The 25,641-nt window shown below is 44.8% G+C and overlaps 1 protein-coding gene across 1 annotated transcript in view; it reads right to left on the bottom strand.

Moving 5' to 3' along the window:
* celsr3 (cadherin, EGF LAG seven-pass G-type receptor 3) overlaps positions 1 to 25,641 on the bottom strand; it is a 325,097-nt gene that overhangs the window by 65,517 nt on the left and 233,939 nt on the right. The window contains exons 22-24 of the mRNA XM_070894776.1: positions 24,533 to 24,700; positions 5,690 to 5,816; positions 1,810 to 2,016 (exon numbers count right to left, since the gene is read on the bottom strand). Coding sequence (XP_070750877.1) covers positions 1,810 to 2,016; positions 5,690 to 5,816; positions 24,533 to 24,700 — 502 coding nt within the window. The remainder of the gene's footprint in view (positions 1 to 1,809; positions 2,017 to 5,689; positions 5,817 to 24,532; positions 24,701 to 25,641) is intronic.

Raw genomic sequence — 25,641 nt, 5'->3', positions numbered from 1 at the left:
AGCTTGTTAGTTTCCTGCTACCTGTACTTACGATTGATGTGGATGAGCTGGAGCTTGCTAAAGATCAGCTAAACGAGAACCAGCACCTGGACTCAGGATCAGCTTCAACATGCCTCGATCCTTCTACAGATAGACTACAGATAATCCCACTATAGCTCACCTTTCCTCAGCCATCGTAATTAGAAGTATCTAAATAGAATGAACAATTAATCCAAAATCCTGAATCAACTGCTTGCAACAATTGGTAATTGTCCAATTAATTACATTAACGACCAGTGCAAGCAACAGATTTACCATTGGATCGATGAGTTTTATTTATGATTCAAGGTTTTATCTGTTGCAGACAGTTATTCACTATATCCAGCCTAATCCTGAGAATGCAGCAGTCAGGTCCCCTCCTACATGATTCAACCCTATGAGTAGGAACCCACTCCCCACCCACCTCTTCCCCGAATGCAACAGTCACCTCCCCACCGAGTCCAATCCCAATTGCAACAGCTCCTAGTTTAGTCCAGCACACAGAGCAGCTGCAGCAGCTAGCTCCCCAAATAACCAAATCCCGAGTGCAACAAGTTTCCTGTCTGGACTGATTCTGGGTTTACCAGCCAGCTTCGTGCTCAACCTGAGCACAAGAACCAGCTCTCTATTCAGACTGACCTCAACTGTAGCAAGGAGCTCCCCGGCTTACCTGATTTAACTTCACCCTGAGTACAACAGATAGCTCCCGACTCAACCCAATTTAACCCAATCTTTAGTGCAGCCAGCATTACTAAATTCTAACAGTTGTCAAAAAGTAATATTTGGGAACTATTTAAATGTGATTAAACTAGCAGCATTGTTTATTCCTTTCAATGTTATAAACATGTTTATGTTATTGGGGACTTTAGGTTAATCTAGTAATTTTTTTATACAGAAAAGTGCTGTCCATAGTTCCACAGATCTGATTGGTTTGTGCATTATTACTCATGTAGTTATCAGAAACAAATGCAACTCTCCCTGCCCAAATATCACTCTGTAGCCTAATGCTTGCCTCCACTCTCCCTCCCTTCTCAGTCCTGGTTTACCTGTTCCTCCAAATCCAAAAAACAGGCTTAATTTCAACCATTCCCTTGGAATTCCAGGTCCGGGCCTCCCACTATGCAGGCCATGCCCAGGCTCTGGCCCCTTAATTCTGAAAACACATGTTCCCTTCCATGGTACTCCCTTGAGAAAGGCAAAAAGCTAGCATATGCCCCAACTACCCTTCTGCTTCTAGAGGAGGAGGAGGTCAGTTTTGTTTTTGTTGAGAAGAGATTTGGTGCCTCAAGTTTGCCACCAGACCTCCATGACACAGGAGAGTGCAATAGAAAAAGAGACAGAGTACAAGAGAGAGAAAGTGCGTGCAAGATGTACAGAGGGAAAGAGAGAAAGACAAAGGAAGAGAGACATTCAGATATTGTGTGTAGTGCGTATGAGGGATGTACAGAGCAGAGGAGTTAGTAAGATTTCAAAAAGGGTCAGAGAGTGAAAAAGAAGGGCTGAACACAAGAGAATGTTTGAGAGGTGCATTGAGGCAAAAAGGCAGAAAGAGTGGGACACAAACAGAAAGACAGAGAATGAAAGAGCAAGAACTAGAATCAAAGATAAGCAGAAAGACAGTTATAGGAATAAAGGCAATTAAAAAAAATTGACCCTAAGTAATGTCACAGGAAATCAACTAGTTCTACACGAGTTAGAGTCATATACCTCTCCACAACTCCCATGTGTGCAGTGAGAAGATGCAGTGGCTGTGGGAAAAACTTACTGCTGGAGGCTGGACTCTGTCCTTACCTGATTTTCCGTTTGATTAATTCCCAAAAGGAAGACCAGCTCTGAGCAGAAGATGGCTGCCACAATGTTACAGTGGATGCCACGAGTGTTGGATTTCAGTCCATTTAAACAAGTCAGGATGAAGAAAGTGAGAAGCAGTGCCACAAGAGACACACTGATAGTTGAGTAGGTGACGATTGCCAGAGTCTCGAGGTCTCCTTCAAGCTGCTACAGGGGACATTTACAAAAAGAACACAAGGAAGTATAGTTTATGAGAAGGCCCTTTGGTGTTACCGTGATTACTCTTTTCAAAAAAGCTCTTTTATTTTGCACACAAGAGTCTTCTCAACCTATTTAATCTCTAGAATGAGACAGAGGAGTGCTCCCACCTTAGCTGACATTTGGGTCATTTAGCACAACCATGAGACGTTCCAGTTTGTGCGTATCAAGACCACACCATACTGTGCATTTACTCACTGACATTGGGGGAGAAAAAAGGTTTTGCACTCTTGAAGATGAGGAATATGATTGACTGGTGGGAAGTGGCTATTTTTCCCCATTTGACCTCAGATCATCCCAGGTAAGGTACAGTACAGATTCACATTCTAAAGTAACACTTTAGTGACTGTTAATGGTTGGCCAAATAAGCCAATTTACTGAACAGAATAAATTAAAGCAATTTGCTGGATTGTACAGAATGAGTAGTTCAGATGCTCAGACTTTCTTGGCCAATATGTGTTTATGTTGTTATCAAGGTCTCTGGGGTTACACACTCCCTTTTGATCTTGTGAGTCGCTGATGGCAAAGTAAGTAGCATTAATCAAACTCACTGCATCTAAAATGCAATATCTTTTAAACATGCACTCCTAATCATGGATAATAACATTACAAAGTGTATCCTGGGGCTCAGCAGCGTTAGAAAATATTTATACTTGCAAATCTTTAATAATGCACTCTTTACCTCCAAAATTCCAGGTGGTACCTTATAGCCTTCCGAAATCAAAAAGCCATGTCAGACACACATTTTTTTTTACCCAGGGGAAAGTAGAAAAACACTACGGGCCCGAAATTCGTTGACACCGCCCCAAAATGCAATTTTGGTGAAAAAACACCTACATACCGCCGACATACCGCCTGGCGGAAAATTCATCAGTGACATACCGCCAGGTGGTTGCACACTGCCCACCCATGCAGACCGCCGACATACCGGCCAAAAGTGCAAAATTCATGACATACCACCGACATACCGCCGGAAATGCATACCATCCTGGAGAAGGTGCTTTTAAGTGGATCTTAAGTGGGTGGTATGTACACAGAGCTGACAGGTTTGTTTGATATTACACAGATCTTTATAGTTCTCCACAGTTTGATGTATTTTTAAATGGGTTGTTGTGTTTTCTAGTGTTAGGCAATAATATAAATGGTCTAATAAAGCCTTATTTACTCTTTTATTAATGAACTATAATAAAAATGTTATTAGTCTCTCTCACTCCCCCCAAATGTCTCTCTCTCCGAACCCCCAGTCTCTCGCTCTCACCCCACAGTCTCTCTCTCACCCCACAGTCTCTCCCGCCCCCACAGCGATCTCTCTCCCCTCACCGCCCCCCCCCGCTAAACCCCCACAGCGATCTCAGGCTGCCTTACAGCGATCTCTCCCCTAATCTCCCCCGCGCCCCACAGCGATCTCTCCCCCCTCCCTACAGCAATCTCAGGCCGTCCCACAGCGATCTCTCCACTCCTCTTCACCCGCCCCCCCCCCCACAGCGATCTCAGGCCGCCCCATGGCGATCTCTCCCCTCCTCTCCGCCCCCCCCCCCCCACACCACAGCGATCTCTCCCCGCCTGCCCCCAACAGCGATCTCAGGCTGCTCCTCAGCGATCTCGCCCCTCCTCTCCCCCACAACTGCACAGCGATCTCAGGCTGCCCCACAACGATCTCCCACCCCCTCAGCAATCTAGCCCCCGCCCCCCCCCCCCACAGCATTCTCCCTCCCCATAGCAATCACTCCCACCCCCCCTCCACCCCACAACGATTTCGCCCCTCCTCTCTCCCCCCCCCTCCCCCCCCTCAGCGTTCTCCCCCCCCCGCCCAACACGATCTCAGGCTGCCCCACAATGATCTCTCCTCCCGCCGCCTCCCACAACGCTCTCAGGCTGGCAGTCTCTGGCCTCTTGGTGGGGGCGGGGGGGGAGCTTGAGAGCCGCGCACGTGTGCGCACAACACGGGAGCCAAAGATTCCCAAGTCAAAAGGCCTCCTCCGCCACAAATCGCTGGCTGCACTCCATTCCCACCAGCTACACCTCGCTTGCTTACCGTCGAGAAAAGTGGGATGAAATTCCCGCCCACTCGGCCCCAGCTGTACCGGGCGGTAAAAAATGACACACCACCCAGGGACCGTCGCAGGTTTCAGTACTGGGACCCCAGCTATTTACAATATACATCAATGATTTGGATGAAGTAATTGAATGTAATATCTCCAAGTTTGGAGATGACACTAAGCTGGGTGGCGGTTTGAGCTGTGAGGAGGATGCTAAGAGACTGCAGAGTGACTTGGACATGTTAGGTGAGTGGTTAAGTGCATGGCAGATGCAGTATAATGTGGATAAATGTGAGGTTATCCACTTTGGTGGCAAAAACAGGAAGACAGAATATTATCTGAATGGTGACAGATTAGGAAAAGGGGAGGGGCAACGAGACCTGGGTGTTATGGTACATCAGTTATTGAAGCTTGGCATGCAGGTACAGTAGGCGGTGAAGAAGGCAAATGGTATGTTGGCCTTCATAGCTGCGGAATTCTCTACCGCAGAAAGTTGTTGAGGCCAGTTCATTAGATATATTCAAAAGGGAGTTAGATATGGCCGTTATGGCCAAAGGGATCAAGGAGTATGGAGAGAAAGCAGGAAAGGGGTACTGAGGTTGAATGATCAGCCATGATCTTATTGAATGGTGGTACAGGCTCGAAGGGCTAGAAGATTTGAGTATAGGAGCAGTGAGGTCTTACTGCAGTTGTACAGGGCCTTGGTGAGGCCACACCTTGAATATTGTGTTCAGTTTTGGTCTTCTAATCTGAGGAAGGATATTGCGATGCACAGCGAAGGTTCACCAGATTGATTCCTGGGATGGCAGGACTGACATATGAGGAGAGACTGGATCAACTGGGCTTGTATCCACTGGAGTTTAGAGGAATGAGAGGGGATCTCATGGAAACATAGGATTCTGACGGGATTGGACAGGTTGGAGGCAGGAAGTGTTCCCGCTGCTGGGGAGTTCCGGAACCGGGGGTCACGGCCTGGGAATGGAGGGTAGGCCATTTGAGACCAAGATGAGGAGAAACTTATTCACTGAGAGAGTGGTTAACCTGTGGAATATTCTACCGCAGAAAGTTGTTGAGGCCAGTTCATTAGATATATTCAAAAGGGAGTTAGATATGGCCGTTATGGCCAAAGGGATCAAGGAGTATGGAGAGAAAGCAGGAAAGGGGTACTGAGGTTGAATGATCAGCCATGATCTTATTGAATGGTGGTACAGGCTCGAAGGGCCGAATGGCCTGCTCCTGCACCTAATTTCAATGTTTCTATGTTGAAAAATGGGCGGACCATGTGTTTCACCAATTTCGGCCTCTAGATATCTGCAGCTGGAAACTTGTTTTCTTACAATAACTGTCCCACAGATACGGAACAAGTGCTGTCTGTATTCCTGTTGATGCCTTTTCTCCTTGACCCTGGCAGTTAATAAAATGCAACTTCACCCAGTGATGATCAGATATGTATTGTGGAAAAACTGGAGTCATGAACCTATGTTCTGCTGTTCTAAGGCTCAGTGCGTTGACATAACAACATGCTGCATCTCTTGAACAAAATGGATTAAATTAATATTCACCAACATTTCAATAATGCTTACTTCACGGTGTGAGTTGTCCATTAGAACCCCAAAGATGCCAAGCTGTGAACACTGACATCGGACGTGCGTGGTGTTTCTGTGAACAAGGTCACAATCCTTTGCAGTCCAGGTGCCAGCTGGTTCAAAGCTGCAAGACAATGTGACTATGAGTTAGGTAAGTCTTTGATGGCTGTGGTCAATATAGGTATTTAGAAGATTGAGGCAAGTCCTCAATGAGGTAAGGCAGAGTGAAATAGTTTATTTTGATTCTCTTCAGTCTGGGAATACAAAATGAAGTCCTGGAAAATTGAAAATGAGCAAAATTCCTATACACTTTATAAAAAAAAATTAAAATTTTCTCTGCTTTGCCCTTAAAGCCTGCCCTTGACACACATCTATACCATGAGACAGTTGGCAGTTGTCAATGTTAGTCCTTATCTAACCGGTAGGACTGACAGCAGCCTGAGTGATTGGCTGTGATTTGCCCTCCCTTCCTGTGAACGCATTTCTGGCCTTCATTATCCACCTGGCAGTACAGTTGAAATCAGGCATGAGATTCTATGAATGCAAACCTATCCTATAACTTGAGTCAGTGGCACAAACAGCATACTCACACACCAATGTGTTGAGCAGCCCATTCACGCTTTCTTTTTTCCATAAAGTGCAAATTTTCTAACTGAATCTGGTGCCTTTCATTAAACATGGGCACCTGGAATTTCTACGGGGGCTCATGTGATCTCCCACCATTACTTTGGCAGAAGATCAGTAGGAACTCCAGAGAAACAGTGTAAATGGCCCTTTATGCCATTTCCCTGAAACTTCCACCAATCTTCCAACAAGGTTACAGCAGGAGATTGGGGAACCCTGTGGCAATTCTACACCAGGGTATCCAAGCCTTTTTAAAAAAAAATCAGCATGGACCATGAGAGCTGCGTAGAAACTTACGACTAGAAATTCGCCTCTTTTTCATCTACCGTTAGCACTTCCGGGGGAGCGATAATGGGACGCTATCGGATTTGCAACCGGGTGCGGCAAGAGTATCAATGCCCACAAAATTCCCATCAAGGTTTATGGCGGCGGTAACTCCTAGCATCATGATCTCCTGCATCCGGAGATCGTGACGTCATCATCCTGCACATTGCCCAGGACCCGAACTTTGGTTCCGCCCCCTGCAGCATCGCCAGCCGACAACAGCGACAGCTGCAGGAGGTGCTGTTAGGGAAATCGGCCGCTTGGGGAGCAGTATTCAAAGGTGATGGTTGCGTCAATTAAAAATTTTTCTGAATCCCTTAAGTCAATTTTTCAGCATTTTCTTCGGCCGCGATCGATCAGCCCCGCACTTTGCGAGAGTGCTAGGGGCTGATCATCGTGGATCGCGGCTGCCACTGGCGATGAGGTACATCGTTTCAATGCAGAGCCTGCGGCGATGGCCCTTCCCTTTAAGGGGGGGGGGGGGAAGAAGCCTCCGTTCCCGGCAGCGTTGCCCTCAACATTGTGCAGCGCTGCACTGCTACCGCCTCTCCTGCCAGCTTTAGCACTCCAAGGGACGTGATAGCGCTTAATTTAGCGCCCCACTTCCTTCCTGGGGCGCTAAATCGGAAGTTCGCATCCGTGACCCTCACGTAGCTTCTCCCCCTTAGACTCCACTTATCATTAATTTGCATATACATCAAGTTGCAAATATTGACAGGTCATAAGAACACAAGATATAGGAGCAGGAGTAGGCCATACGCCCTTCGAGCCTGCTCCACATCCAATCAGATCATGGCTGATCTTCAACCTCAATTCTATTTTCTCAACTAATCCCCATATCCCTTGATTCCCTTAGAATCTAAAAATCTATCAATCTCAGTCTTAAATATACTCAACGACTGAGCATCCACAGCCCTCTCGGGTAGAGAATTCCAAAGATTCACAAACCATTTGAGTGAAGGAATTTCTCATTTCAGTCCTAAATAGCCAACCCCTTATCCTATGAGCTTTAGTTTTAGACTCGCCAGCCAGGGGAAACAGACTCTTAGCATCTACCTTGTCACGCCCTCTCAGAATCTTGTATGTTTCAATTAGATCACCTCTCATTCTTCTAAACTCCAGAGAGCCCATTCTACTCAATCTTTCTTCAAAGAGCAACCCTCTCATCCCAGGAATCAATCTAGTGAACATTTGTTGCAACCCCTCTATGGCAAGTATATCCTTCCTTAGATAGAGAGACCAAAACTGTACACAGCACTCCAGGTGTGGTCTCACCAAAGCTCTGTACAAATGCAGAAAGACTTCCTTACTCTTGTACTCCAACCCCCTTGCAATTAAGGCTAACATACCATTTGGCTTCCTAATTGCTTGCTGTACCCCCATGTTAACTTTGTGTTTCGTATACAAGGACTCCCAAATCCCTCTAAACAACATCGGTTTCTCACCATTTTAAAAATATTCTCTTTTTCTATTCTTCTAACTAAAGTGAATAACCTCACATTTCCCCACATTATAATCCATCTGCCAACTTCTTGCCCACTCACTTAACCTGCCTATATCCCTTTGCAGACATTGTGTCCTCCACACAGCTTACTTTTCCATCCAGCTTTGTATTGGCAGCAAACTTGGATACATTACACTCGGTCCCTTCATCTACATTAATAGATTTTAAAGGATCAGGCCCCAGCACTGATCCTTGCGGCACCCCACTAGCCTGCCAAACTGAAAATGATCCGTTTATTCCTACTCTCTGTTTTCTGTCCTTTAACCAATCCTCTATCCATGTTAATATATTACCCTCAACCCCACGAGCCCTGGGGCCCAAAATTGATGGCCTTACTGCCCACTGCAGCCGACATTCCTCTTGAAGTTGCGCCCACTGCCACTTTCCATTTGGTGTGGAGCGGGCGGTAGGGGAGAACCGGCGGGAAGCAACCGCTATCGTCAGCGGACGGCTGAGTGGCGCAACTGACCTTACGCCCGCCGAGATGCCATATTGATGCCGGCGGGAGTTGGCGCCAGAACGGGGAAGGACTGCTGTTCTATCCCAGACGGTGTGTGTGAAGAGCTGAAAAAAAAGGTTACTAAACATTTTTAAAATTTTTTCTTTACAGTGACTTACCTGAATGGGGTCCCCTGAAGGTGTATTCATTTTCCTTTTCAGGTCTTCGACTCTCCGTGGGTCCGACTCCATCCTCGGCGGCACTTGGACAGCAAGCACCTTTGGTGCCGAAATTGGGAGCTCCCGCCGGCTGCTGTTCAGATTGGCGGCATAAGTCCCTCTTTTGCTACCTTTTCAAGGATCTTTTTGACGAAAAGCCCACCCAAAGTATTGTCAGGTACCTCGGCGGCCATTGGCGGTCCTTTGGGCGGCACTTGGGCGTACGGAGGCCTTCACCAATTTCGGCCCCCTTATCTTATATAACAACCTTTCATGTGGCATCTTATCGAATGCCTTTTAAAAATCCAAATATACTACATCCACTGGTTCCCTTCAACTGCCTGCTAGTTATATCCTCAAAAAACTAAAAAAAAAAGTTAAACACGATTTTCCTTTTACAAAACCATGTTAAATCTGCCTAATCATATTATGATTTTCTAAATGTCCTGTTACTATTTCCTTAATAATGGATTCCAGCATTTTCCCGACGACTGATGTCAGGCTAACTGGCCTGTAGTTCCCCGTTTTCTCTCTGCCTCTTTTCTTGAATAGCGGTGTTACATTTGCTGCCTTCCAATCAATTCAGACTGTTCCAGAATCTAGGAATTTTGGAAGATCACAACCAATGCATCCACTATCTCTGCAGCCACCTCTTTTAGAACCCTAGGATGTAGACCATTAGGTCCAGGGGATTTAGAAACATAGAAAATAGGTTCAGGAGCAGGCCATTCGGCCCTTCGAGCCTGCGCCACCATTCAATATGATCATGGCTGATGATGCAACTTTAGTATCCCATTCCTGCTTTCTCTCCATACCCCTTGATCCCTTTAGCTGTGAGGGCCACATCGAACTCCCTTTTGAATATATCTAACGAACTGGCCTCAACAACTTCTTGTGGTAGAGAATTCCACAGGTTCACAATTCTGAGTGAAGAAGTTTCTCCTCATCTCGGTCCTAAATGGCTTACCCCTTATCCTTAGACTGTGTCTCGTGTTTCTAGATTTCCCCAACATCGGGAACATTCTTCCTGCATCTAACCTGTCCAATCCCGTCAGAATTTTATATGTTTCTATGAGATCCCCTCTCATTCTTCTAAATTCCAATGAATATAAGTCTAGTCGATCCAGTCTTTCTTCAAATGTCAGTCCTGCTATCCCGGGAATCAGTCTGGTGAATCTTCGCTGCACTCCCTCAAAGCAAGAATGTCCTTCCTCAGATTAGGAGACCGAAACTGTACACAATATTCAAGGTGTGGCCTCATCAAGGCCCTGTACAAGTGCAGTAAGACCTCCCTGCTCCTATACGCAAATCCTTTCGCTATGAAGGCCAACATGCCATTTGCCTTCTTCATCATCTGCTGTACCTGCATGCCAACTTTCAATGACTGATGTACCATGACACCCAGGTCTCGTTGCACCTCCCCTTTTCTTAATCTGTCACCATTCAGATAATATTCTGCCTTCCTGTTTTTGCCACCAAAGTGGATAACCTCACATTTATCTACATTATACTGCATCTGCCATGCATTTGCCCACTCACCTAACCTGTCCAAATCATCCTGCAGCCTCTTAGCATCCTCCTCATAGCTCACACTGCCACCCAGTTTAGTGTCATCTGCAAACTTGGAGATATTACATTCAATTCATTCGTCTAAATCATTAATGTATATTGTAAATAGCTGGGGTCCCAGCACTGAACCTTGCGGTACCCCACTAGTCACTGCCTGCCATTCTGAAAAGGACCCGTTTATTCTTACTCTTTGCTTCCTGTCTGCCAACCAGTTCTCTATCCATGTCAATACATTACCCCTAATATTATGTGCTTTAATTTTGCACACTAATCTCGTATGGCATATTGTCAAAAGTCCAAATACACCATCCACTGGTTCTCCCTTGTCCACTCTACTAGTTACATCCTCAAAAAATTCTGGAATATTTGTCAAGCATGATTTCCTTTTCATAAATCCATGCTGACTTGGACCGATCCTGTCACTGCTTTCCAAATGTGCTGCTATTACATCTTTAATAATTGATTCCAACATTTTCCCCACTACCGATGTCAAGCTAACCAGTCTATAATTCCCTGTTTTCTCTCTTCCTCCTTTTTTAAAAAGTGGGGTTACATTAGCTACCCTCCAATCCACAGGAACTGATCCAGAGTCTACAGAATGTTGGAAAATGACCACCAATGCATCCACTATTTCTAGGGCCACTTCCTTAAGTACTCTGGGATGCAGACTATCAGGCGCTGGGGATTTATCGGCCTACAATCCCATCAATTTCTCTAACACAATTTCCTTCAGTTCCTCCTTCTCGCTCAGCCCTCGGTCCCCTCGTATTTCCGGAAAGTTATTTGTGTCTTCCTTAGTGAAGACAGAACCAAAGTATTTGTTCAATTGATCTGCCATTTCTTTGTTCCCCATTATAATTCACCTGTTTCTGACTGCAAGGGACCTATATTTGTCTTCACTAATCTTTTTCTCTTCACATATCTATAGAAGCTTTTGCAGTCAGTTTTTATGTTCCCTGCAAGCTTACTCTCACACTCTATTTCCCCCCTCCTAATTAAACCATTTGTCCTCCTCTGCTGAATTCTAAATTTCTCCCAGTCCTCAGGTTTGCTGCTTTTTCTGGTCAATTTGTATGCCTCTTCCTTTGGATTTAACACTATTCTTAATTTTCCTTGTTAGCCACGGTTTAACCACCTTCCCCGTTTTATTTTTACTCCAGACAGGGATGTACAATTGTTGAAGTTCATCCATGTGATCTTTAAATGTCTACCATTGCCTATCCACTGTCAACCCTTTAAGTATCATTTGCCAGTCTATCCAAGCCAATTCACATCTCATACCATCGAAGTTACCTTTCTTTAACTTCAGGATCCTAGTCTCTGAATTAACTGTGTCACCCTCCATCTTAATGAAGAATTCTACCATATTATGGTCACTCTTCCCCAAGGGGCCTCGCACAACAAGACTGCTAATTAATCCTCTCTCATTATACAACACCCAGTCTAGGATGGTCAGCTCTCTAGTTGGTTCCTCGACATACTGGTCTAGAAAACCATCCCTTATAAACTCCAGAAAATCCTCCTCCATCGTATTGTTACCAGTTTGGTTAGCCCAATCTATTTGTCGGCTTTTAGTCCCATTAATTTCTCCAGTACTTTTCCTTTACTAATATTAATTACTTTACATTCTTCACTCTCATTAGACCCTTGATTGCCGACTATTTCTGGTAGTTTTTTGTGTCTTCTACTGTGAAGATAGATACAAAATATCTGTTTTAATATCTGTCATGGTATTCTGATTTATCCATCTATCATCATAGGTGGTCCCTCAAACGAGGAAGACTTGCTTCCACACCAAAAGGGATGAGTTCACAGATGTTTCAATGAAGGACCAGATATTGCAGTCCTGAACTCCAATCGAAGGGGTGAAAGATGCCCGTGCGTGATTTTTTTAAATGTGTGGTGACCGTTGCACATCAGCCACCACATGGGTTTGACAGAGCTAGGTCTTTATCCAGTGGCAAGGATTAACCAGGACGACTGAATACCTGCTCTGCTGCACGGACCTTGTGCGCACACATATCACAGTGTGAGCTGGCCTGTGCTGCCCCGGGCCCTCGGCTCTTCTGGGCCTCGGTACCCTCATTTGCCACACCACTGCCACGATTTCTCGCTGCTCCTTCACCACAAATATTCGCTGCACCTCCGCCACAATCTCCCACTGCATCAAACATTCGCCGAACCTCCGCCACGATCACCCATCAAATCTCAGCCAAGATCCCTCATCGCTCCGCCGCCTCGATCACTCGCCGCACCTTCGGCACGACCTTCCCAATCTTCTGCTGTACCTGGGCCCCGCCGATACGCCGACCTACGCTCCAAACAGCAACCTCGAAATCGTCACATACTTGGAGCAGCTCACGCTGGAAGTTGTCGTGGTATGCCGTTCCAGCTCTTTATGGCCCAATCTGTGGAGGTGTGTTCTCGCAGCACAAACGAGGTGACAACACTAAAAATAACCTTTTGCCAATTGAATTCTAACAAACTAGCAAATAGTTGCTAAGTTGGGACTGAGTTGTTTGGGCTTTGTGTACTGTACTGCTGGGAATTTGGGGGTTCAAGTAACTCCCTGACCTGGACAGCCCTTCTCTAACAAATCTTCTAATCTTAAGAGGCCACAGTTTTGATGAAAAAGTATTCTCCAAAGCTTTTTTCACTTACTTTGAAAAACAAAATGTGCTGACATAAATTGTTATTTTTTTTGCTGTGAGTAACTTTAGCACAACAAATATAACACACATGGATAGCAAATGTAATGAGCTCTGAAAATAAATAAAACATTACCTAGTATATATTATAAAGAATAAAATACAATTGGAAGGGACAGGAGGTAGTAATTGAAAGTCAGGGCCCTGGTGACACAGGAAACAGCTCTGTTTTGCTCTTGCATTCTATGGCATTGCCACATTCCCTTGTACCTCACTTGCAGCCATCTGCACATAATAGCTGTCGACTACCGTGGGTCAAAAGATCATAGAACTACAGAGTCTGATTACAATTGGAACAGGGTCAAACAGAGTTTGCCTCCCCTTCTGCAAATGATGTCAAAACATTATCACCCATCCTGCTTGAAAGCCATCCATTTTATACCAGGCATCTGTCTGCCATTGAACTGAAAATAATTAGATTTTACAAATGTGTCAGGCTTATGACTCCAATTGACACTAGGTAACGTGCCACGAAATAGATCCGTGGAAGTGGGTATGATTTGGATCATTTATTTCAGTAAATTTATTATTTACTTAATAGCCATGCATTTTTTTTTGGGGGGGGTGGTTGGGGGAAGGGGGGGAAAGACAAGGAAACGTGAGAAGGGAACGGGAGAAGGGATCCTGCCCAGAGTTGTTCTAGTGCATGGAATTACTGCCACTGGATTACTAGATTTCTCTGGGATATATAAATTTACATTTGGTTGAGAGAAATTGTGTGACAAGTTGATTTTGCAACATTTCTTCATCCCAAACATAAATGACAAGGGTCAACAAATAAAATGGGTTACCTATCAATATTGCTAAAAGTAAAGAAAGACAGGCTTGCATTTATATAGCACCTTTCACGACCTCAGGTCGTCCCAAAGCGTTTTACAGGCAATTAAGTACTTTTTGAACTGTAGTCACTGTTGTAATGTAGGAAACAATGCAGCCAATTTGTGCACAGCAAGCTCCCAAAAACAGCAGTGTGATAATGATCAGATAATCTGATTTTTTTTTTTCGTGATGTTAATTGAGGGATAAATATTGGCCAGGACACCAAGGATAACTCATGCCATGGGAACTAAAGGGGAGATTTTCCTCTTGGAGTCAACCCGGGCATCTAACTGGTGCAGCGTACTGGTGGTGTACTACATCTATGAGGAGAGGTGTCTTGGTATTCCTGCCCTGGGTCAGCTACAGCTGTGGACTGCATTTTACTGCTGCAGATGCAGATACAGATACAGTATGGGAAATGGCTAGCATTCGAGTGAAAAATGCATGACAAGGTACAAATTCCAGAGCGGCTTTCTAACATTCTAAGCAAGTGAGTTGCCATACTAATTTTGATTTAACTTTCCTTCAATAGAGAAAGCAGTGTAAATTTGTGTACACACGGATCTGTCTCACTCAGTGAGAACAGGTCAAAGGGAATAGTAAATTAACATCCCTATTTGATAGCAAACACAATTGATACAATGTCAAATTAACATGGCTGCCAAAGATTAATTATATCCTTTTGTACTTGGATATAATTGGCCAAATCCCAACCAATTGGAAGGTTTCCATTTTGCATCGAAAGGAAGGAAGGAAACATAGAAAATAGGTGCAGGAGGAGGCCATTCGGCCCTTCGAGCCTGCACCACCATTCAATAAGATCATGGCTTATCATTCACCTCAGTGCCCCTTTCCTGCTTTCTCTCCATACCCCTTGATCCCTTTAGCCGTAAGGGCCATATCTAACTCTCTCCTGAATATATCCAATGAACGGGCATTAACAACACTCTGCGGTAGGGAATTCCACAGGTTAACAACTCTCTGAGTGATGAAGTTTCTCCTCATCGCAGTCCTAAATGACTTACCCCTTATCCTTAGACTATGTCCCCTGGTTCTGGACTTCCCCAACATCGGGAACATTCTTCCTGCCTCTAACCTGTCCAGTCCCGTCAGAATTTTATATGTTTCTATGAGGTCCACTCTAATTCTTCTAAATTCCATTGAATATAACTCTAGTCGATCCAGTCTCTCCTCATATGTCTGTCCAGCCATCCTGGGAATCAGTCTGGTGAACCTTCGCTGCACTCCCTCAATAGCAAGAACGTCCTTCCTCAGATTAGGAGACCAAAACTAAACATAATATTCCAGGTGAGGCCTCACCAAGGCCCTGTACAACTGCAGTAAGACCTCCCTGCTCCTATAGGCGAATCCCCTAGCTATGAAGGCCAACATACCATTTGCCTCCTTCACCGCCTGCTGTACCTGCATGCCAACTTTAATGACTGATGTACCATGACACCCAGGTCTCATTGCACCTTCCTTTTTCCTAATCTGCCGCCATTTAGATAATATTCTGTCTTCCTGTTTTTGCCACCAAAGTGGATAACCTCACAGTTATCCACATTATACTGCATCTGCCATGCGTTTGTCCACTCACCTAACCTGTCCAAGTCACCCTGCAGCCTCTTAGCGTCCTCCTCACAGCTCACACCACCACCCAGCTTAGTGTCATCTGCAAACTTGGAGATATTACACTCAATTCCTTCATCTAACCATTAATGTTTATTGTAAATAGCTGGGGTCCCAGCACTGAGGGCCCAAGTTTCCACACGATAAAAAACGGGCACCCCTCCGAGCTGGGCGCCCGTTTTTTGCGCCTAAAACGGGGCCTAAAAAAAACCTCGCGATTCTGGAGCGTTCTGCAGCTCCTTGTCTGCCTGGCGCGGCGCCCAGGGGGGGCGGAGCCTACACTCGCGCCGATTTTGTAAGTGGGAGGGGGCGGGTACTATTTAAATTAGTTTTTTTCCTGCCGGCAACGCTGCGCGTGCGTGTTGGAGCGTTCGCGCACGCGCAGTGTGAAAAAAACATTGGCACTCGGCCATTTTTGTAGTTCTTTGTAGCTGTTTAATTTTTGAAATTTTTTTTAATAAAAGCACATTGCCATCAGCACATCAGCACTTGCAGCCTTCTCACTGTCTCCTTCCCCTCCCCCCCCCTCCCACCGCGGGAAAGAACGGGCGCCTCCTATCCCCCTCGCGGGAAGAACGGGCGCCTCCTTCCCCCCCCCGCGGGAAAAACGGGCGCCTCCTCCTCCTTCCCCCCGCCCCCCCCCCGCGGGAAAGAACGGGCGCCTCCCCCACCCCCCCCCCCCCCCGCGGGAAAGAACGGGCGCCTCCTACCCCCCCCGCGGGAAGAACGGGCGCATCCTCCCCACCCCCCCGCGGGACGAACGGGCGCCTCCCCCCCCCCCCCCGCGGGAAAGAACGGGCGCCTCCTATCCCACCCGCGGGAAGAACGGGCGCCTCCTATCCCCCCCGCGGGAAGAACGGGCGCCTCCTCTTCCCGCCCCCCCCCCCCCGCGGGAAAGAACGGGCGCCTCCTACCCCCCCCGCGGGAAGAACGGGCGCCTCAGGCTGACTGCAGAATTCTCCGTGCCTGAAGCACTTTCACACAGGTAGGAAGATGGTTTATTTAATCTTTTCTTTGCTTATAAATGTTTATTCAGGTTGGATTTATTTGTATAATATTTGTAGAAGTATAAATAAGGATTTATTGTAGAATTTAATGAGTTCCCTTCCCCCCCCTCCTCGTTCTGGACGCCTAATTTGGAACCTGCGCCTGATTTTTTAATGTGTAGAACAGGTTTTTTCAGTTCTACAAAAATCTTCACTTGCTCCATTCTAACTTAGTTTGGAGTACGTTTTCACTGTGGAAACTTTGAAATCAGGCGTCAGTGGCCGGACATGCCCCCTTTTGATGAAAAAATTCTGTTCCAAAGTAGAACTGTTTTACCTGACTACCTGACTATCTAGTCTACCTGACTAGAACTGCAGAAAAAAAAATGTGGAGAATTGCGATTTCTAAGATAGTCCGTTCTCCACCAGTTGCTCCTAAAAATCAGGCGCAAATCATGTGGAAACTTGGGCCCTGAGTCACTGCCTGCCATTCTGAAAAGGACCTGTTTATCCCGACTCTCTGCTTCTTGTTTGCCAACCAGTTCTCTATCCACGTCAATACATTACCCGCAATACCATGTGCTTTAATTTTGCACACCAATCTCTTGTGTGGGACCTTGTCAAAAACCTTTTTGAAAGTCCAAATACACCACAGCCACTGGTTCTCCCTTGTCCACTCTACCAGTTACATCCTCAAAAAATTCTAGAAGACTTGTCAAGCATGATTTCCCTTTCATAAATCCACGCTGACTTGGACCAATCCTATCACTGCTTTCCAAATGCGCTGCTATTTCATCTTTAATAATTGATTCCAACATTTTCCCCACCACTGAGGTCAGGCTAACTGGTCTATAATTACCCGTTTTCTCTCTCCCTCCTTTCTTAAAAAGTGTTACATTAGCTACCCTCCAGTCCATAGGAACTGATCCAGAGTCAATAGACTGTTGGAAAATGATCACCAATGCATCCACTATTTCTAGGGCCACTTCCTTAAGTACTCTGGGATGCAGACTATCAGGACCTGGGGATTTATCGGCCTTCAATCCCATCAATTTCCCTAACACAATTTCCCGCTTAATAAGGATTTTCTTCAGTTCCTCCTTCTCACTAGACCCTTGGTCCCCTCGTATTTCCGGAAAGTTATTTGTGTCTTCCTTCGTGAAGACGGAACCAAAGTATTTGTTCAACTGGTCTGCCATTTCTTTGTTCCCTATTATAAATTCACCTGAATTTGACTGCAAGGGACCTACGTTTGTCTTCACTAATCATTTTCTCTTCACATATCTACAGAAGCTTTTGCAGTCAGTTTTTATGTTCCCAGCAAGCTTCCTCTCATACTCTTATTTTCCCCCTCCTAATTAACACCTTTGTCCTCCTCTGCTGAATTATAAAATTCTCCCAGTCCTCAGGTTTGCTGCTTTTTCTGGCCAATTTATATTCCTCTTCCTTGGATTTAACACTATCCTTAATTTCCCTTGTTATCCATGGTTGAGCCACCTTCCCTGTTTTATTTTTACTTTAGACAGGGATGCATAATTGTTGAAATTCATCCATGTGATCTTTAAATGTTTGCCATTGCCTATCCACCGGCAACCGTTTAAGTATCATTCGCCAGTCTATTCTAGCCAATTCATGTCTCATACCATCGTAGTTACCTATCCTTAAGTTTAGGACCCTAGTCTCTGAATTAACTGTGGCACTCTCCATCTTAATAAAGAATTCTACCATATTATGGTCACTCTTCCCCAAGGGCCCAGCACAACAAGATTACTAATTAGTCCTTTCTCATTACACATCACCCAGTCTAGGATGGCCAGCCCTCTAGTTGGTTCCTCGACATATTGGTCTAGAAAACCACCACTAATACACTCCAGGAAATCCTCCTCCACCGCATTGCTACCAGTTTGGTTAGCCCAATCTATATGTAGATTAAAGTCGCCCATGATAACTGCTGTCCCTTTATTGCATGCATCCCTAATTTCTTGTTTGGTGCTGTCCCCAACCTCACTACTACTGTTTGGTGGTCTGTACACAACTCCCACTAGTGTTTTCTGCCCTTTGGTATTCCGTAGCTCAACCCATGCCAATTCCACATCATCCAAGGTAATGCCCTTCCTTATTATTGCGTTAATTTCCTCTTTAACCAGCAACACCACACCACCTCCTTTTCCTTTCTGTCTATCCTTCCTGAATGTTGAATACCCCTGGATGTTGAGTTCCCAGCCTTGGTCACCCTGGAGTCATGTCTCCGTGATGCCAATTATATCATATTCGTTACTTGCTGCCTGCACGGTCAATTCGTCCACCTTATTATGAATACTCCTCGCACTGAGGCACAGAGCCTTCAGGCTTGTCTTTTTAACACACTTTGCCCCTTTAGAGTTTTGCTGTAATGCGGCCCTTTTTGCTTTTTGCCTTGGGTTTCTCAGTCCTCCACTTTTACTTTACTTCTTTCTATCTTTTGCTTCTGCAAAAGAAAGTAAGGAAAGAAAGACTTGCATTTGATAGTGCTGTTCATGGCCACTAGACGCCCCAAAGCACTTTACAGCTACTTTTTGAAGTGTCGTCAATGTTGTAATGTAGGAAACGAGACAGCTAATTTTCGCACAGCAAGCTCCCAAACAAACAGCAATGTGATAATGGCCAGTTAATCTGTTTTTTAAAAAAAAGTAATGTTGATTGAGGGCTTATCCAAAACAAAGCCAGAAATCATACTTCCCAACCCTACACCTTTTACAGCCCATGGAACAAGACTATTTAAGAACTGCGATTAAATGTTTAGGAACAACAGTTTCATATTGTTGTCCCTGGATTGTAGCTCACACAAATATATATATTTTTTAAGTTTTCTTTGAACTGAGTCCAAATTTTGTCGGCTGCCTCACTCAACAGCAACAAACACAACCCAGCCACAACCTGGAATGTGCTGTGAGAAAGAGAGATAACAGCATTCCACCTCCCAAAAAAAGGTGATGCTGCACACAGCTGACAATACTTCACAAGTTGTAACATCCAATGAATTAGAGTACAGATTCCTCTTTCTTACACAAAAGCGAAACTTAATGAAGCATTATTATAATATGGTAACTATACTGCACTGGCGACAGGCTGACCATATTATAATTCAGGAGCCCTTTAGAGGTAATAATCTCCGGATTACTCCCGGTGCCACGAGCTAGTGAGTATAGAAATAGGAGGATAGAGCAGATGAATATGTGGCTAGAGAGATGGTGCAGGTGGGAGGGCTTTAGTTCCCTGAGGCTTTGGGACCGCATCTGGGGGAGGTGGGACCTGTACAAGCCAGACGGGTTGCACCTCAACAGAGCCTGGACCAATATCCTCGTGGCGGGGTGGGGGGGTTTGCTAGTGCTGTTGGGGAGGGTTTAAACTAGCTTGGCGGGGGATGGGAACTTGAAAATAGATTCAGTAGGGAGGGGAGTAAAGCTGTAATTAGAAAGTAAAAATAAAGAAAGTGAGTTTGAAGGAGAGAGGAAACAAGCAGGAAAAAAGGGTAAAAAATATAAATTTAAAGGCACTTTGTCTAAATGCACATAGCATTTGTAATAAAATAGATGAGTTGACGGTACAAATAGATACAAATGGGTATGATCTGATAGCCATTACAGAGACGTGGTTACAAGGTGACCAGGACTGGGAATTAAATATTCAGGGGTATTTGACAATCTGGAAGGACAAACAGAAAGGAAAAGGAAGTGAGGTAGCTCTATTGATAAAGAATGGAATCACTGTATTGGTGAGAAGTGATATTGGCTCAAATGATCAGGATGTTGAAACAGTTTGGGTGGAGATAAGGAATAATAAGGGGAAAAAGTCACTGGTGGGCATAGTCTATAGGCCCCCTAACAGTAGCAACTCTGCTGGTCGAAGTATAAACCAGGAAATAGTGAGGAACAGCAATAATCATGGGTGATTTTAACCTCCATATTGATTGGACAAATCAAATTGGTCAGGGTAGCCTTGAGGAAGAGTTGATAGAGTTCATAAGGTTCCTTCAGCAGTATGTAATGGAACCAACCAGGGGGCAAGCGGATCTAGTTCTGTGTAATGAAACAGAATTAATAAACAAGCTCCTAGTAAAGGATTCCCTTGGAACGAATGATCATAGCATGGTTGAATTTCAAATTCAGATGGAGGGTGAGAAAGTTGGATCTCAAACCAGCGTACTAAGCTTAAATAAAAGAGATGATGAAGGTATGAGGGTAGAGTTGGCTAAAGTGGACTGGGAAAATAGATTGAAGTGTAGCATGGTTGATGAACAATGTCATACATTTAAGGAGCTATTTCACAACTCTCAAGAAAAATATATTCCAGTGAAGAGAAAAGGGTGTACAAGAAAAGAAGATAGCCATCCGTGACTAATTAAAGAAATAAAGGACGGTATTCAATTAAAAGGCATACAAAGTGGCCCAAACTAGTGGGAGGACAGAAGATTGGGAAGCTTTTAAAAGCCAGCAAAAAATGACTAAAAAAATGATTAAAAAGGGAAGCTGGACTATGACAATAAACTAGCACAAAATATAAAAACAGCAAGAGTTTCTACAGGTATATAAAAAGGAAAAGAGTAGCTAAAGTAAATGTTGGTCCCCTAGAGGACAAGACCGGGGAATTAGTAATGGGGAACATGGAGATGGCAGAAACTCTGAGCAAGTATTTTGTATCAGCCTTTACGGTAGAGGACACAAACAATATCCCAACAGTGGATAGTCAAGAGGCTATGGGGGGGGGGGAAAGAACTGACCACAATCACAATCACTAAGGAGGTGGTACTCAGTAAGATAATGGGACTAAAGGCGAATAAATCCTCTGGACCTGATGACTTGCATCCTAGGGTCTTAAGAGAAGTAGTGGCAGGGCTAGTGGATGCATTGGTTGTAATTTACCAAAATTCCCTGGATTCTGGGGAGGTCCCAGCGGATTGGAAAACTGCAAATGCAACGCCCCTATTTAAAAAAGGAGGGACACAGAAAGCAGGAAACTATAGACCAGTTAGCCTAACATCTGTCGTAGGGAAAATGCTGGAATCCATTATTCAGGAAGCACTAGCAGGACATTTGGAAAAGCATAATTCGGTCAGGCAAAGTGAGCATAGATTTATGAAGGAGAAGTCATGTTTGACAAATTTGCTGGAATTCTTTGAGGATGTAACGAACAGGGTGAATAAAGGCGAACCAGTGGATGTGGTGTATTTGGATTTCTAGAAGGCATTTGACAAGGTGTCACAGAAAAGGTTACTGCACAAGATAAAAGTTCACGGGGTTGGGGGTAATATATTAGCATGGATAGAGGATTGGCTAACTAACAGAAAACGGAGAGTTGGGATAAATGGTTCATTCTCGGGTTGGTAATCAGTAACTAGTGGGATGCCATAGAGATCAGTACTGAGATCCCAACTATTTACAATCTATATTAATGACTTGGAAGAAAGGACCGAGTGTAACGTAGCCAAGTTTGCTGACGATATAAAAATGGGAGGAAAAGCAATGTGTGAGGAGGACACAAAAAATCTGCAAAAGGACATAGACAGGCTAAGTGAGTGGGCAAAAATTTGGCAGAAGGAGTATAATGTTGGAAAGTGTGAGGTCATGCACTTTGGCAGAAAAAAAAATCAAAGAGCAAGTTATTATTTAAATGGAGAAAAATTGCAAAGTGCTGCAGTACAGCGGGACCTGAGGGTATTTGTGCATGAAACACAAAAGGTTAGTATGCAGGCACAGCAAATGATCATGAAGGCTAATGGAATCTTAGCCTTTATTGCAAAGGGCATGGAATATAAAAGCAGGGAAATCTTGCTACAGTTATACAGGGTATTGGTGAGGCCACACCTGGAGTACTGTGTACAGTTTTGGTTTCCATATTTACGAAAGGATATAACATGCTTTGGAGGCAGTTCAGAGAAGGTTCACTAGATTGATTCCGGATATGAGGGGGTTGACTTATGAGGAAAGGTTGAGGAGGTTGGGTCTCTACTCATTGGAATTCAAAAGAATGGCCCCAAATTTGGCCAGTAATTGGAGCAACATGATTGTTTTTGGAGTATCTTAAAAATCGCAATTCTGCACATTTAATTTGCGCTGTTGCAAGTGAGTTAATTAGGATTTTTTTTAAGTTTCGTTTTTTTTTCCAAAAGGGGGCGTTACCAGCCACCTGTGCCTGTTTTGGCCATTTAAGCTAGTTTGGACAGCTAATAGTTGCTCCAAACTAACTTTGGCCAGCGTATGTGGCCACTTGTGTCCCGCACAGAAAACCCTTGCGGAGAGTTAAGAAATCAGCGCAGGTAAGTACATTTAAAGCACCAAGCACTAAACAAAGCAAACAATATAAGAAAGCTGAGAAGACCTGCACCTAGCACCAAGACTTACAAAGAACTAAACAAAGCACAAAAAGTAATAAGCAATTAATTAACAAATAAAAAATAGAAGGAACCCTGCACCTAAAGCACCAAGGCCAAAGTAATAAGCAATCAATCAATAACAAATAAAAAATAGAAGTCCGACCTTTTTGTGAAGGGAAGGCAGCGGGCCGCCGATGAGGGAGCCCATTCGGCCATAGGGGCGGTGTGCTTCGGGCCCCTCCCACGCAGCCTGCAGAGCACGCTCACCGATTCTGGGGACGAGGAGCTACTGCGCATGCGTGCACACTCTAGCGCGCATGTGCAGAGGTCTCGGCACTGTTTTCAGTGCCAGAACCTGGATCCGGCCCCAAATCCAGTTGCCATGCTGCGCCACCATCGAGGAGAGGCTGGGAAGCGGCCAAACTCGGACTGAAGAGTTTTGGCGCCCTTGGAGTTCTACAAAAGCGGCGCACCTCTGATGAGTGCACCAGATATCTGTACTGGCCAAATTTGGGCCCAATGAGAGGTGATCTTATTGAAACATAAGATTATGAGGGGGCTTGACAAGGTGGATGCAGAGAGGATGTTTCCACTGATAGGGGAGACTAGCACTAGGGGGCATAATCTTAGAATAAGAGGCCGCCCATTTAAAACTGAGATGAGGAGAAATTTCTCAGAGGGTTGTAAATCTGTAGAATTCGCTGCTTCAGAGAGCTGTGGAAGCCGGGACATTGAATAAATTTAAGACAGAGATAGACAGCTTCTTAACCGATAAGGGATTAAGGGGTTATGGGGAGCGGGCAGGGAAGTGGACCTGAGTCCATGATTGGATCAGCCATGATCGTACTCCTGCTCCTATTTCTTATGTTCTTATAACCGAGTCGCTACTGCTAGGCTTAATGGAGAGAGAAAACACAGTGTACTCCCCTTCACCTCCTGAAACACTTATAAACTGCTATATTAGACAAGGCAAGAAAACAATAGAAGGTTTGATTATTGGCAGCTGTAGGAGGGATCAAAAAATTGTTTTATTTTGGCTTGGCATAAAGCAGGTACAGTTTAAAGGCCAGATAGCTTAAGACAGAAATAAAAAGACAACTCAAACCCTGTGGAAAAAATGGAATCCCCACTTGTGCAACCAGTCAAGCTGAACAATCTAGGTTGTGTTAGATGGAAATATAATCTGATATGCTGGAAGCTTTGCCCCATTAACTTTCGTGGTCAGGGAGCACTTTCAGAGTTTCTCCAGTTTATGTACCTCCTATTTGGACAGTAAATGAATTGGGAAGTGTTCATGACCCCGGGAATACTGCAGCATCGAGTGGAAAAAGTGGGAGCAATTAACCAAATTACTTTTTTTTTGGATGATGCTTTTGCATGCTCTTGACACTGCACTGCATTTTCAATCATACATCTGACATCAGGCACGCTATGTTGGAACTGGACCAGAGTCTAAAGAGTAACAGCAATCTGTGTTCCAGATTGCCTCATTGACAATTTGCCATCCCTTCTAGGTGGCTCTAAACTTGTGTCAAATAATGTGACAAGGTCAATTTCTGAAGCCCAGACACTACAGTATAGGAGGCAACTTACTCAATAACACACCCATTGCTACTTTCTTGCTGGGCTCCTCAAAGCAACCTTGCATGGACAGTGCAATGTACTTACAGACTGGAATGATTCCATTGGACACATACAGGCTTGCTGCGATTGGCAGTCTCTAGCAGACGGAACTCCAATGTCAGTGGTGAGTTTAAAGCTCCATGGATAAATGTGTTGTTATTGAAGATAGAGATAGTCACGATTGGGGAATTCATCACAGGATGCTTTGGAAGTCTGTAATTCAAAAAGTTTGAAGGTGTTCAATAATCCTGAGACAGAAAGGAATGTGACAGATTGAAAGGTCTCTTCAACCCATTTCAGTTTATTGTACAAGTTCTGGCTTCTAAAATAAATGAAAAAATAGAGTGCATTGGAAGACCAACTATGGGATTGCAGCCCATAATTCCCCAAGACAAGTTCACAACCTCTGCCATATCACCAGAAGGAAGCAAATGGTGGGGACCTTGGACCAGAAATTCCATTGCGCCGGTTTGCGGTGATAATTTTTGAAATCTGAGAAAAAGTATCGCCAGACGATAATCCTTTTTTGATCCCAGGAATTTCAGATTTAGCGCTCAAAGAGGGTAGTTAACCACTTCTCTTAGGGCACTAAAGTGTGTGAGAGCGGCGGTAGCAGCAGAGCACTGAAGAATGTGCAGCGCAGTGCTGCTGGCATCAGAGGCTCCTTCCCTCGCTTAAAGGCAAGGGCCAATAATGGATTGCAACATTCTTGTAGTCAGTTCCGTGTGACCAGGGGACCTGTGCAACTGCTATTACATCCCCAATCACTCCCAGATAGTGGAGGGCTTGGACGTTGTGCAGCAGTGAGTTTCAAAAACTTTCATCAGTTTGGCCTACTTGACCTCCACTGCCTTTAATGATCACTCCCCTTGCTGCCGTTGTTGACGATGCAGCAGGGGTCGGGAGCGAATTTCACATCCGAGATGGTAATGGGGCGCTGCGCACTTGATAATGTCATGATCTATGTGGTACTATTTGGTTACGTTAACGCAAAACCGCCAGGGAAGTTTGCGGGCATCGCTGAATTCGCTGCGCGTGGCCAGTAATCGCTTAACATCCTGTTACCGCCCCCCCGCAGACGCTAACAGGAGGTGCAAAGCAGCCAATTTATTCCCCCCCCTCCCCGGCCCCAAGTTTTTCCCAAGAAAGGAAAG

The sequence above is a fragment of the Pristiophorus japonicus genome, chromosome 12, assembly GCF_044704955.1.
Source record: "Pristiophorus japonicus isolate sPriJap1 chromosome 12, sPriJap1.hap1, whole genome shotgun sequence".
In the NCBI taxonomy this organism is placed as follows: domain Eukaryota; kingdom Metazoa; phylum Chordata; class Chondrichthyes; family Pristiophoridae; genus Pristiophorus; species Pristiophorus japonicus.
Note: the sequence above shows the minus strand (reverse complement) of the source record. Positions and strands in the feature narration are given on the sequence as shown.